We start from the raw sequence: 15,225 nt of genomic DNA, 5'->3' as shown, positions 1-15,225 counted from the left end.
AACATTTATGTTTACGTTCGAACAAATATTCGAACGTTTATTGTAGTTAACGTTCGGACGATAATCAACGAACGTCAAATTCTCTCATTCGAATGCCAATCAGTCGGGTTAACGTCCGAACATTTAATTTTACGTCCGAACGTGACTTTCTGTGACAGTTCTCAACCGTCACAAAAAAAGAACGTTCGAACGTTGTACCGAACGGAACACTTCCAACCGTCACTAAAAATATTTTTTGTGACGGTTGAACAGTAAACCGTCACCAAATGTTTTCTGTGATGCACTTTAGGTGACTGTCCACCAAATATTTTTAGTGACGGCTTGCCATTTTTTTGTGACAGTTTCCTCTGTCACAAAAGACATATTATGTTGTAGTGACATATATATCTACTAATGCGAGTCTTTTATATTTGATCTTTTTTTTTTCTCTCAATAGATGTGTATATATATATACGAGGGTTTGAAAATGAGATCATATATAATATACTGTTGTTATATGTACGTTGAGATCATATAAAATATACTGTTGTTACTGTTGTCATATATATAAAACGTAATTATCGAACATTATTCTTATGAAAATCACTAGAAATCATCATAAGTTATATATATGCGAGCAGTTCATTTTAGATAAAAAAAAATAAAAAAAAGTCAAGTCATTTGTCAAAAATGCCAAGTAAAATAAAAGCATATGCATTTATAAAAATATAATAAATAATTTGATATTTTTTTTATTTTTAAATAATAATAATATTAAAAAATAATATTTTATTATTTTAACTCGACTTAATTCAATATTATTACGATGAAGCTCGTTCGACGAACGAATTAACCTCGATCATCTCAATATTGTGGCCTGCATGCACAGCGCGCGCGCAGGCATTACTATTAGGCCGTGAAATTAAGAGGCATGTCGTTAGCTACCTAGACTGATCATCAGCTATATATATATATATATATATATATATATATATATATATCAGCTTTGTCATAGTTTACATATGATAAAGTTATTATTAAATAATAATTTGTATATAATTATATAATGAAATAATATTATTTTAAATTTATTTTTGACTTTTTAATGTATTTAAATATAATAAAAAAATATTATTATATTTAAAATTATTTATGAATGATTTTTTAGCCTATCACTACCCTTTACATATTAAACGATGAGAGATTAGACCGACGGATGCCATATTTCAGCAAACTGCTTGAGTCATGAATATAACGTGGAGGCATTTTATTTTCAAAATAAAGAAATCCATACGTTTTTCCTTACGGGCTAAACAGGTGGATATAATGAATGTATAAAAAAAACTGAAACTAAAACATTTGGCAACGGAGGATATATACTACAAGGAGAATCATATTTCACAACGATTTATTTTTGCTGGAAAAACTAATAAAATCACCATTTTCAACGATTTATAAATTTTTGGAGGTTCGCCGGTATTAAAGCCCCACTTTTGATATATTCCAACAGAAGTAAAAAATTGCCGGGAAAGATTTTCTTTACCTGTGATTTTTATTCGCCGCAAATTCTAAATAAAACGTTGCAAATACCCATTCGGTTTGCCCATTAAATCGTTGGGAAAACTTTTTCCGGCAAATTAAGTTGTTGCAAAAAATAAATAAATCGCTGCTAATACTGAGATCTATATATTCCAACGACATAATAAAATCGCTGGAAAAAGTATAACTCTTCACTACAGTAACAGATTTCATATCAACCTCTTCTCTGAGTATGTGCAGATTATTTGAGACTCTATTTTTCCACTTATGACTTATCTAAACAACCTATAATACTTCTTAGATAAATTTAATATTGTTATAACACGATCACCGTACAAAAATCAATTGGAAATCTTACATTGTTGTTATGTAATTACACAGAGCCGGCTGGAAACCAAAACAAGGTCACACAAAATCTTACATGACGGCCAGTAGTACTATTTATTCGTTTCAAGTACATTTGGACTGAATTATTCATTCTAGCTCTGCCTAGACATGCATACTTTGAGTACTAGCAAGTCATATTATTCTTCAAACCATTCCGCAACAGAATTAAGAAGTGATGAGAAAGAGTACTGGAGATTTGGAGCCACATAATTCATTGTTTGAACACAAGAGTTGTTTATCTTCCAATCTTGCAGCATATCCCGATGATCAGAGTACTGCGTTAGAGGTGGTTGGTCGGCAGAAACTGGAGATAAATCATTACTCATGTTATCGTCACTATAATTGAAATCACAAACACCTGAGAAGTCTGAGTTGAGAAGATCCGATAAGCAAATATCCCCCACGTTGAAATTCATCAGCAAATCCGACGACTGATTATTATTATGATCTCCTGATGATCCTGTAGGAGTAGGAGTAGTAGTAACAAGTGATAATAACTCATCGAATGCACCAGATAATTCCGTGGGCTTGTTTACCGAATGATGTTGACCATCCATCGGCATTAATCCTACCCCGATCACGTTGGTCTCCAAATTTTCTTTACATGACTTGTTTGGCTGTGGGGTCAGAAGAAGCTTAGAGCTGCACCTGAAAGCTTTGGTCCGGATCACATTGGAGTTCGTGCAGGTTTTCGATATTGGTGATGATGGTAAGGTGCTTGTGTCAATGGAGGACATCAGGTTGATCGTTGGTACTGGATTAAAATTGTTTTCATCGGTATAACCTGAAAGCATAGGAGTCGTTGAAACTGCAGGTGGCGGAAAATTGTTTTCATCGGTATAACCTGAAAGCATAGGAGTCGTTGAAACTGCAGGTGGCGGAAAATTGTTTTCATCTGAATGCCCTGAAAGCTTAGGAGGAATCGAAACGGTAGTACTGATTTGGTGGTTTTGAACTTTTTTTCCCAGGTTGGTGTTCCAGTAGTTTTTTATTTCATTGTCTGTTCGGCCCGGAAGCCTCCCAGCAATTAGAGACCATCTATAAACACCGCAGAAACATATAGATCATTTAGCTGCCTGATTAACTTATACATCCATCGTTAAAAACATTAGAGTTTTTACTATGTAGAAGAGATTCAAAACCTGTTTCCCAGAAGTTTGTGGAGCCTAATGATGAGGTCCTCTTCATCCGGTCCTATGTTACCTCTCTTGATATCTGGTCTCAGGTAGTTCAACCATCGAAGCCTGCAGCTCTTCCCACATCTTTTCAGACCTGCTCCAAACGTCCATGCATATTGTAACGTTCCTTTCTAATTACTTAAAAGTAATAAAATATTAAACAAACATGAATAATTAAAGTTGGGAATTGAATCTCTCTTGGTTTAAATATATATAGATCATGATCGATCAGTACCTGCATTTTTGGGAAGGTTTCTCCATTTGCCTTCACCATTGATTCTAATGTACTCGATGAGAATATCATCTTCTTGAGATGTCCAAGCACCTTTGTTTAAGCCCTCCTTAGCACAACAAGGGCTCCTCCCCATTTGGCACTGTACGTCTCAATCGATATGATGTTTCCGCCTTGTAATTGAGTAGTAGTTATGGTCTAGAGGGAGTGAGCAATGGTGCTTGCTTATATAGCAGGTTTTTCGCCGTATAATTAACTAGCTTTTATGCTTTTGTGATTAAAATATTATATAAAAAAAAAAATACTGCATGTGTCTCGATCGTGGTCATGTGGTCCCTTTGTCTTATTCAAAACCAACTTGCGTTACATAATATTTCTCACTTATAATTTACGTGTCTCGTGGTCACATGGTCCTACTTCATATTCAAACGTCGAAACATTTAATTAAGCGCCACATGATCCCATTCCAAAACAGGACCAACAAAAAAAAAATGAACAATGATTGGAGTGCTAGCTTTTGGAAACATGCTCACTGAGGGACAGACTTTTTTGGGTGCAGATTAAATAAGTAAATAAATAAAGAAATAATTGCATGCTGATGCTGATAGTACTACTGCATATATATTCATGCAAGAGATGCATTAATATTCAAGATGGTGAGAATTTATATATATATATATATTTTTATATATATATATATATATATATATATTTTTTCCTCATGAGAAGCCAGAACATGGGATCGAGGAGCTAGCAGCTTAGGTAGTAGCTATGGAAAAAGAGTGTAAAACTTAGGCAGGTTTGGAGCCGGAGTGAGATGAGAATTTTGTGTCTTGTTTTAGTATTTAAAATATTATGTTTTAGTATTATTATTGTATTGAGATTTGAAAAAGTTAAATTAGAATTTGAAAAAATTAAATTACTTATTATATTTTGTATAAGAATTTAAAAAAGATGTAATGATGAGATGATAATTTTATATCTCATCCCACTCCCCAAATCTGCCCTAAATCTCCATACTCACCAGCCATCCTTTTAATTATTGGGTCTTATCTCCAACTAACATTCTCACTGCAGATGATTGAAAGTTTGTTGTAGAACACACGGAAGGCAAGGACCCTGTCCCCCAGATCCGGCATATCTTTCCTTCAAATAAATAAGAAACGTGTCGGAAGATCAGCGTGTGATGAGAGATCAGGTAATCAGCATCCACTTCTTTAAAGCTAGCTACCAGTGTCATTGAAATCAAACTATCAATATAATAATGCATGCTGCAGCTCTTTGGCCCATTCTGAACCCTTTGGACCATCTGCTAGCTAGCTTTAGTGATGATGCATTTTAGAAACTAATAATAAATAAATATAAAATGGACAAGACATATTGTACTTAAGCTAAACGGCAATCAGCCAATCATGAGCTTAGCAATAAAACTGACAAGGCGCCACCCAACGGTAATCTTAAAATTAAACTGCTTGAGTCATGAATATAACGTGGAGGCATTTTATTTTCAAAATAAAGAAATCCATACGTTTTTCCTTACGGGCTAAACAGGTGGATATAATGAATGTATAAAAAAAACTGAAACTAAAACATTTGGCAACGGAGGATATATACTACAAGGAGAATCATATTTCACAACGATTTATTTTTGCAGGAAAAACTAATAAAATCACCCTTTTCAACGATTTATAAATTGTTGGAGGTTCGCCGGTATTAAAGCCCCACTTTTGATATACTCCAACGGAAGTAAAAAATTACCGGGAAAGATTTTCTTTACCTGTGATTTTTATTCGCCGCAAATTCCAAATAAAACGTTGCAAATACCCATTCGGTTTGCCCATTAAATCGTTGGGAAAACTTTTTCCGGCAAATTAAGTTGTTGCAAAAAATAAATAAATCGCTGCTAATACTGAGATCTATATATTCCAACGACATAATTAAATCGCTGGAAAAAGTATAACTCTTCACTACAGTAACAGATTTCATATCAACCTCTTCTCTGGGTATGTGCAGATTATTTGGGACTCGATTTTTCCACTTATGACTTATCTAAAGAACCTCTAATACTTCTTAGATAAATTTAATATTGTTATAGATAAAGACATTAAATAATTTACATTCATCCAAAATTACCAATTTAATGATAGGATAAACTCTATCATTTTAGTCACATAATCCCATATAAACTTATAAACTTAGTCACCTAACCATAGCCAAATTTTTACATCTACAATCTCCCCCTTTGGTGGATTGGTGATAAAGTCAACTTGAGAAATGTCTTGCATCTACAATCTGCCCCTTTGGCAGATTGGTGACAAAACCAATTTGATGAATATAAAGTGTACCTGAGACAAAGACAACCAACAGACCAAGATGTCATGAAGAAAATCTTAATACAGTAATGAGAAGAAATGACATAGAACACTCTTTGAAATTAGTCTCAACAAAATCAAAGGTTAGACGTAATCTAAACCTACTAAAATAGTGTTCTAATCATCATTAATAACCATGTTCAATACTTAGTACTCCACCTCAATATTTTGCTGCTCCTTCTCAAGTATATAGTTCTCCCCCTCAATCTCTCCATTTTTTTTTTCGGCAATACACTTACTTCACTTACTCATTCAACTCTCCTTGAGCTTATTCAACTCCTCATCAACAACACATTTAAATCCCTTCCTTTTTGTCACTAATCGGACAAGACTCATAAGATAATAAATACTACTTATGTGAGCCAAGATGAAGACACTAAGAAAGATATGATGAACAACTCTCATGTGTTTCAACTTTTCATAGATTAAATGCACGTGATGTATGAGCATGAATGCACGTAAAATCATGGCAAAATGAGTGAAGAAGTTTGGTTGAGACATAAAAATAAACACTTAGTGAGCATTAGTTTAAAACCGACATGAATAATCCCAACACTGACTTATACATCAATATATTTTATATTTTCATATTTATTTTATATAAACCAAAATAAATAAATGATAATAAAAATTTATTTTTAAAATACATATAGAAGCAATGGAGCAAGTAACATGCCTAGATGCATCTTAGTTCAAAACATAGTGTCACTCACAAAAAAACATTCAATAGAGTACACCCTCTTATTTGCAACAATTACCATAAATGTTCATATCTCATAAGATCATCAATGTCAAAGTTCGTGTGAGTATGTGAGTGAATAAACTTATATAGAAATGTAACTCTTTATTTCTTTTTATTTTCAATATATTTTTGATAATATTATTCATGAGTATTTTCTTTTTACAAAATGTCTAGATACAGTCGCTTGGGATAAGCACCGGGTAAGCGTCGCTGACATGACAAAAAAATTGAAATGCACTGTTTTATCCCCAACACGATTTGTCTCTTAGTTTCCATCTCCCTCTCTGCAATTCCATTTGTCTCTTCTTCTTCTTCTCCATTGTGCCGTCCTTATCTCTCTCTGTTTCTCATTTTCTCTCTCTTTCCATTACCAAACTAGCCCACATCTCTCATTGCGTTGCCATCTTCCTTTCTTCCTCTCTTTCTCAACATGGGTGATGTATTCTTGTTGGCGGCTACAAAGGGCAGACATGCCAACCAATTCCTCTGTATTCTAGTTTCAGCCTTGATCTTGATCTTCTTAGGGATATCAACCACCTGGAATGACGAGGAAACGAAAACACCCACCAACGAAGAAGACGACCTCTCTCTGCGTTTCTTTTCTATTTTTATTTTGGCCTTATTTTTTTTAATATTTATTATTATTATTTTTTCAAGTCATTTGGACGCCACTTGCATAGGGCGACTGTACGTAGCAATTTTGTTCTTCTTACAGATGCTTCCAAAAGTTTGTCACTTACTTCAAGAGTCAAATTTTATGCTAAGGCCTAGATATATGAGTATCTTCTCCAAACACTAGTTTGCACAACCCATTTCATGTCCATTTTTGTTGCTCATCTTTTTCCACAATGATTTGAGCCCCGTTTCTTTCTATAAGGACTTAAGGGATACATCCGTGTATAGTGTTTGTCTTTTTCCGCAATGAAACAACACCGATTTTTTCTATGTGGATAAACTATTTATGTTTGGCAAGGGAAGATCTATTTATTATTGTACTAGGTTCAACTAGTATTAGTCATTTCAAGGCATAGACTCTCTCTATGGTGAGCATCTTAATAATAAATATGGAACTTAATTATAAGGTGCATACACATAAGTTTCTCACAATACTTTGTAAATGAACTTTGTCAAGATGACCCAAAGGGTTAGTATGCATAAAGTGAACTGCACAAAGTAGAGAGATGTATAAGTTCAAAAATTTATTTTGTGAGAACACATGTACTCAAAATTTTGACATATCAAGAATGCACTTCCCAAAAAAAAAAAAATAGAAAGAAACCAGAAAATTTTTTCTATTATTTTTCTTATTTAAAAACTAAAAGCAGAAACATAAATTAAAAACAGAACAATAAAATGCATGTCCTAGACTAATAAAATGAAATGCAAGGAATGCAAGAACATGCAAGTGATCCTATAAATTAATGTGACACGACATCTTCTTTGGCATACTATTTTCATTAACACCACTTTGTATGATTTTTTCTTTATTGTGAAGGCAAAATTCTACTAGTTCACCAAGCTTTAGAATTATGAAGGTGATTTATTGACTTATCTCATCAACATATTTTCTAAAGTCTTTCCCTTCTTTTTTAACTTTCTTTCACCTCCATTTTTCTTCACTTTATTCAAGTTAAAATAAAATGACTTTATATGACCAAGAATACCACAATGATGATAAGTAGGAATAAACTTACCTTTGGACTTACTTTGTTGGGCTTTTTTGTCATTGATATATCGTGTGAGGCTCTTGGAACATGAGTTTTAGACACAGCTTTGTTTGGAGCTTCCTCATCTCGACTTCTTTTAATAAAAATGATACATTTTGATGAAGTGGTAGCGGATGACGAGCTTTTAAGCTCCATACCTTGGGAAGTTGTATACCTCAAACCTGTGCGATCACAACTAGGTCTTTGAAAACCCAACATCTCTTCTAATTTTTGTGTTGCTTTTTTTTGCTTGCAGTCTTGAGACTTTTCCAATTTTTTTTCAAGTGTAGCCTTTTAGTCTTTTAATATTGATACTTCAACACCAGAAATTTTAATGCCTTAGAGAGATTATTTTTTTCATTCTCCACAGTAGTAAATTTATTGTACACCTTCTTATTATGATAGGATAAACTCTATCATTTTAGTCACCTAATCCCATACAAACTTATCAACTTAGTCACATAATCATAGCCAAACTCTTACAGCTACAATCTCTTCCTTTGGCGAATAGGTGACAAAGACTTGAGGAATGTCTTGCATCTACACAAGCTAAAAACAAATCACCAAGAAACACATAGAAGCCCGTAATAGAACGACAAGAATCAGGACAGGCTGCCCAATCTCATTCTATAAAAATCTTGAGATGAATGGCTGACTTTGATGAAAAAAGTAGGCCTAAACTAGGAGGAGCCTTGATGTATCTTAAAATACGATGAGCTGCATGTAAATGAGAGTCACGTGGCTTATCAAGAAACTGACTCAAAGCGTGGTCTGAATATGTGAGATCAGGTCTAGTAAGACTCAGGTACAAGTGTCCCCCATTGAGTCGACGAAATACACTTGGATCATGAAGTAATTCTCCATCAGTTTTACTAAGATGCAGATTTTGTTCCATTGGAAAAGAGACAGGTTTGGCCCCAAGAAAACCAGTGTCATTAAGAATATACAATGCACATTTGAGCTGGCAAACAGTAATACCTTTGGTGGAATGTGCGATCTCAAGTCCTAAGAAATACTTGAGAGGACCCAAGTCCTTAAGCTTGAACTGAGAATGCAGAAAATTCTTTTGAAGCCGAAACACCAACATCATCATTACTGGCAATGACTATATCATCCACATATACTAGAAGGGTAATGAATGAAAAACCTTTAGTTCTTGAAAACAAAGAGTAATCATTTTGGACTGAGAAAACCCATGAGCATGTAAGGTGGTAGAAATTTTGAAAACCACTGCCAGGAGGCTTGTTTGAAGCCATAAAGAGACTTGTACAGTTTGCAAACAAGATTCTCCCCCTTACAAGTAAATCTAGGAGGTAATTTCATATAAACCTCTTCATCTAAGGAACCATGCAAAAATGCATTATTAACGTCCAATTGAACAAGTGACCAGCCATGAATGGCAGCAAGGGCAAGGAGACAGCGAACAATGACCATTTTGGCTACAAGGAAAAAGGTTTCAAGATAATCCAAACCTTCCCTATGTGTATGACCTTTTGCATCTAGTCTCACCTCATATCGCTCAAGAGAGCCATTAGACTTATATTTAATCTTATAGTCCCATTTACAACCTATAGGATGCTTACCAGGAGGCAAAAGAGTAATACAGCAAGTATTATTCTCCTCTAGAGTAGATATTTCTGTTGCCATGGCCTCTCTCCAATGAGAAAATTTCATTGCTTGAGTAAAAGAGGTGGGTTCTGAGTTGTTTGAAAGAGTTAGAAGATAATGTTTGTATGTAGAAGAAAGATTTGAATATGAAAGGGAATTAGAAATAGGATAAGTTTACCTGGACCTGCAGACAAAGGAGAATCACAAGCTGAGGTAGAATCTGAGACATTATGATAGTAATAATTCTGCAAGTAGCTAGGTGGTCGATGTGTTCTGGAAGAGCATCTAGGGAGGGTAGGAATAGATGAAGAAGGATTATTAGGACTGGAAAGAGTGTTAGGAGTGGGGATGTCAACAAGAGGACAAGGTAATACATGACGATTAGAAGAATGTGCTGGGCAGAAATTTGATTGTGAAAGTCATGATAAGGGAAAATGGCTTCCTGGATTGTAACATCTCAGGAAACAAAAATAGATTTATGGATTAGATCATACAACTTGTTGCCCTTGACACGATAAGGATATCCAATGAAGAGACAAGGTGTAGCTCGAGCATCAAATTTGGATCTAAGATGAGAAAGAGTAGATGCATAGCATAAACATCCAAACACTTTAAGACGAGAATAACAAGGAATTTTGTTATATAACATTTCATAAGGAGATTTGTTACACAAAACAGGTGTTGGAAGTCTATTGATGTGATGAGCAGAATGTAAAACACACTCATCCTAAAAAGAAAGAGGAAGATTAGCCTGAAATCTCAATGATCGAGCAACATTGAGAAGATGTTGATTTTTTTTTCAACAACGGAATTTTTTTTGGGGGTGGCAACACAACTACGATGATGGATTACACCTTTGAGAGTGAAAAAGCTGGACATATCAAACTCTTTACCAATGTCTATTTGAATGATCTGAATTTTTTTTGTTGAATTGAGTTTCAACAAAAGTAAAAAAGGACTGTAATAGCAATCGAGTATCTGATTTTTTTTGTTGAAGTGGAAAATGGACCCCAAATGTCACAATAAATTAAGGCAAAAATAGATGTAGCAGTATGTGTACTATGAGGAAAAGGTAAACGCTTCTGTTTTGCAACAGGACATACAGGACAATGAAACATTTTATTACAGTAAGAAGGGATTTCAAATACAGATTTGTGTAAAACATCCAACTTAGAAAAAGAAGGATGACCTAATCTAACATGCCAAAGATCAACAAGAGTCTTTATTAATGGCAACAAATGACTGGAAACATTAGAAACAACAGGTATAAAAGAATGATATGATTGCTGCAGAACATACAGATGCCTCTTTTGCTACCCAAGCCAATCATCCTCCAATGGATGAGGTCCTGAATGAAACAACAATTGGAAAGAAAAGGAAAGAAACAAGAGGATGAAGGTGTGAGTTTACTAATAGACAATAAATTGAAGCTCAAAGAGGGTGCACATAAAAAATCTGTAAGAATCAAAGATTCTGAGAGCTTTACAGTACCAACATGAGTCACATTGACATTAGAACCATTAGGTAATGTGACGCAATATCGACTGTGGAGGTGATAGAAGTATAAAAGGAAATGGAAGAAATGATATGGTCAGTTGCACCAATATCATTGATCCAAGTGCTAGAATGAATTGAAGTGCCAGGAGTTTGATTGAAAGAAAAAACAGAGTGAGATATGCGTTACAGAGATGAAGATGTGGAAGCATCGGAGACTACATTTGCAGCCTTTAAGCTGGATAGGTTGGGAGTTTGAGTGAGCAACAAATTTTGAGCAATAAGGAATGCCAATAAAACTGTTGGCACTGCTTCGGAGAGATAGGCAATTGAGGAATAGCCACTGTAGAGGAGAAAGATCCATGATCTTGAGACTTCTGAGTAACCTGATTTGCAGCATGGGATTTTCTAAACTTGGAGCGAAAGCCAGGGGATACCCGTGCAACTTATAACACTTATCAACAGTGTGGCCAGCAACACCACAGTAAGAGCAAATAGGTCTTTTCTTTGCGAATATTAGGTTTACCAGAAGCAATCACAGAAACATTAGCTTGGGTAAGCATAGCAGCAGGCTCAAACATAGGAGTCGAAATAGATAACTGTTGCATTTCTTCTTGTAAAACAAGAGAAAAGACCTTGTTAATGGATGGCAAGGGTTCCATTACCAGAATTTGACCACGAACGTTAGAAAAATTAACAGAATCTGAGGGTTCCTATCATACAAGTATAATATGAACTTACAGAAATCTGACCTTGTGTGAGAGATGAAAATTCTTTCTCCAATTGATAGATGCGAGGGCCATTACCTTGATCAAAACGTTCCTAAAGATCTAACCAAACCTCAGAGGCAGACGAGGCGTAAATGACGCTAGTTGCAATCTCCTTTGAAATCGAATTCAAAATCCATGATAGCAAGGTATTGTTGCATCGCTCCCAAGCTCCAAACATCGGATCAGTAGGTGGAGGTTGTGAAATCGAATCAGTGACAAACCCTAATTTATTCTTGGCACGCAAAGTCATAAGCATCGAACGGGACCATGTAGGATAATTGTCACTGATTCGATTTCACATCAAAAAGTTAATTACAATATCTTGCCTTTTATATACAGTAAATGGACATGTGTATAATGGTACAAATCAAAGAGTAAAATAAAATAACTATTCTTTAATACATTTAGTCATTAAAATTTGGAGTTTCAATGGGTTATTGTGTTGATAATTGATTACTCTTTAAGTTGTTTCAGCTTTTTTTATACATTCAATTAATTATATCCACTTGTTTAACCCGTAAGGATAAACGTCTGGATTTCTTTATTTTGAAAATAAAATGCCTCTGCGTTACATTCATGACCCAAGCAGTTTAATTTTAAGATTACCGTTGGGTGGCTGCCTTGTCATCTCGAGCTTTTCTAGAATTTCACCTCAAATTCCTCTTTCACGAAGAGTGGAAGTGGGGCTTTTTTTATTTCGTACGAGATGAGTCATAAAATTAAAAGAAAAAAAAGTGTGTATATAATTAATACTATGAGAGTTTTCTAGACAAGAGAGTTGTGTTTTTTATAATGGAATTGTGGGCTCAACAACTTCCGAAGAGTTAGTTCGAACTATAAGACAATGAGTTAGATTGTTGTATTATAGAAGAAAAAAGTCAAAAAGAGGTCGCAATACAAGAAAAAAACTACCTTTTGCGGCTAAATTATTTTCGGCATTGTTTACATTTGATGCAAAAAGGAATTATGGTCAATTTATTTATGGCAACAATTGGGCCGCCGCAGATATGTAAGTTTGACAGAAAAATTCTTTACTTGCAGTCCATTATTGGCACTAGGTGGAACATCGCAATCCATTTTTTTTTTTATAAAGAAACTGATCTCATTAATCAACTTCAAATGCAGACAAGCAAACCAGTATTACAAAGGAAAAAAACAGGATCATTGACTCATTTCCTTAGAAACCACATGAAGAATACAAGAGGGGCATATCTCGATATCATACATATCTTCAGTACACTCTAAAGCCGCTTGAGCAAGCCTGTGAGCTGCCATGTTAGCCTCCCGGTATACATGTGAGATTGACCAAATAGCAGCTGAGGTTAGGACCTTTTTGGCATCTGATATGAGACAACCACCTAAGCTCCAGTTAGGACTGTCTTGGTTCATTTGGTCCACTACCTGCTTTGAGTTCCCCTCCAAACAGAAGTGCCTTATTCCAATTTCCTTACAAAAAACACAAGCCAAAAGTAGCCCATATGCTTCAGCATCAAAAACACAGCCCCTCAAGGGTCTGTTAGCACAAAGGGCACCTATCACAAGACCTTGGTGATCTCTGATAATTACCTCAATGCCAATCCTTCCCATCCTCGTTTGCACAGCTGCATCCCAATTCACTTTTAGACTTCCTACTGCAGGCTTAGTCCATCTGTGAACCCTTGCCATATTCTCCGAGTTAGCACCAACATCCTTCTATAGAGCCTTGTTATGAAGAGACAATTATGTCCTGGCCTGTGCAATGATTTCCCGAGGGTGTTTAAAGGCTTTTCCATGTAAGACATCATTTCTTCTCGCCCATATCACCCTCATTGTAACAGCTACCTCATTTAACTCCTTTGATTCAAGCTTGCCAATCAATTCTGCCCAGATATTAAAAAACAAATCACTATGAGAAGAAAATTTTTGCACTTTCATTGGACCTTGACACAAAACATCTTGAGCACCACTACATCCCCATAAGGCATGCCCAGAAGTCTCATGTTCTCTCTTGCATATTCAACAGATGCTATCCGTTACCACCTTTCTTCTTTTCAGGTTAGCCATAGTGGGCAAGACTTCACTGCATTCCTTTTTGGAGAGTAAGGCAATATTAAAACATCTTAGATCTCGAAATCCAAGCCCTCCCATATCCTTCCTGCCACTAAGTTTCTCCTAATTGACCCATTGAATTTTTGAAGAATCTTCATTGAATCCCCACCAAAACGTACTTAGAATCTGGTTCAATTTCCTTGTTATAGATGTTGGTAAAAGGAACATCCCCATTGCATAGGTGAGAACAGCTTGAAGCACAGCTTTGAGTAAAATTTCCTTTTCTGCTGCAGAGAGAAATTTGGTCCTCCAATTAGTAACCCGAGACCAAGTTCTATCAATTAAAGTGGAAAGAAGCTATCTTCTTCCTACCCACCAAGGTAGGTAAACCCCGGTATTCCTCAAAATTGGATGTGGATTGGACACCTGCTAGATGCATGATCTGCTGTTGAGTCATCAGTGCAGTGTTCTTGCTAAAATAAATTACAGACTTGTCCTTGTTTAAAACATGTCCTGATCCTTTCTCATATAGCTCAAGGATATTAAGGACACACTTAATTTCCTCATACTTGGCTTGGCAGAACAAGAGGCTATCATCAGCAAAGAAGAGGTGGTTTACTTTAACTGGACCTCTGCCAATAGCCACAGGAGTTAAATTGCCACATGCCTCAGCATGTTTGAGGAGAGAAGAGAGGGCTTCAGCACATAGAATAAATAAGTAGGGTGACAAGGGGTCTCCTTGTCTTAGGCCTCTCGAAGGTACAAACTTTTTCTGAGGTTCTCCATTAACAAGTATTGAATAAGAAATAGAAGTGAGGCAACCTTTTGTAATATGGATCCAATGTCCTGGCAAGTCCATTTTGATCATGATGGCTTCAATAAATTTCCATTCTACCCTATCATAGGTTTTACTCATGTCCAATTTTAGAGCCATGAATCCTTTCTTCCCTTTCATTCTAGAGTTCATAGAGTGATTTGAGGCAGTATGTGTTTCAGTCTATTTGCCATAGTTTTTGACACAACCTTGTATAATACATTACATAGACTTATGGGTCTGTAATCCACTACTCTTTTGGGGCTTTGAACTTTGGGTATAAGAGTAATAAACGTGTCATTAACCTCACTGAGAGAGCCACCATGATTGAGGAAATCAAGAGCAAAGTTACAAACTTGATCCCCCACTACCTCCC

General features: G+C 35.5%; 1 protein-coding gene across 1 annotated transcript; it reads right to left on the bottom strand.

Moving 5' to 3' along the window:
• Positions 1–1,790: 1,790 nt before the first annotated feature.
• LOC109008699 (myb-related protein 330-like) lies at positions 1,791–3,529 on the bottom strand. Its single transcript, XM_035689254.1, has 3 exons — positions 3,319–3,529; positions 3,048–3,177; positions 1,791–2,943 (listed from the first exon to the last, which is right to left on the bottom strand). The coding sequence occupies exons 1-3, from the start codon at positions 3,449–3,451 to the stop codon at positions 2,043–2,045; spliced, it is 1,164 nt and encodes a 387-aa protein (XP_035545147.1). The 5' UTR covers positions 3,452–3,529; the 3' UTR covers positions 1,791–2,042.
• Between the last annotated feature and the right edge of the window lie 11,696 nt (positions 3,530–15,225).

Source organism: Juglans regia, chromosome 1 (assembly GCF_001411555.2).
Source record: "Juglans regia cultivar Chandler chromosome 1, Walnut 2.0, whole genome shotgun sequence".
NCBI lineage: Eukaryota > Viridiplantae > Streptophyta > Magnoliopsida > Fagales > Juglandaceae > Juglans > Juglans regia.
This window is presented reverse-complemented; position numbering and strand designations above follow the sequence as displayed.

Excerpts from the sequence above, each read along its gene's own strand:
- LOC109008699 (XM_035689254.1), bottom strand. The coding sequence starts at position 3,451 with ATGGGGAGGAGCCCTTGTTGTGCTAAGGAGGGCTTAAACAAAGGTGCT. Across the intron at positions 3,178-3,318 it reads AAACCTTCCCAAAAATGCAG|GTCTGAAAAGATGTGGGAAG; the intron begins GTACTGATCGAT and ends CGTTTGGAGCAG. Across the intron at positions 2,944-3,047 it reads CACAAACTTCTGGGAAACAG|ATGGTCTCTAATTGCTGGGA; the intron begins GTTTTGAATCTC and ends CGGTGTTTATAG.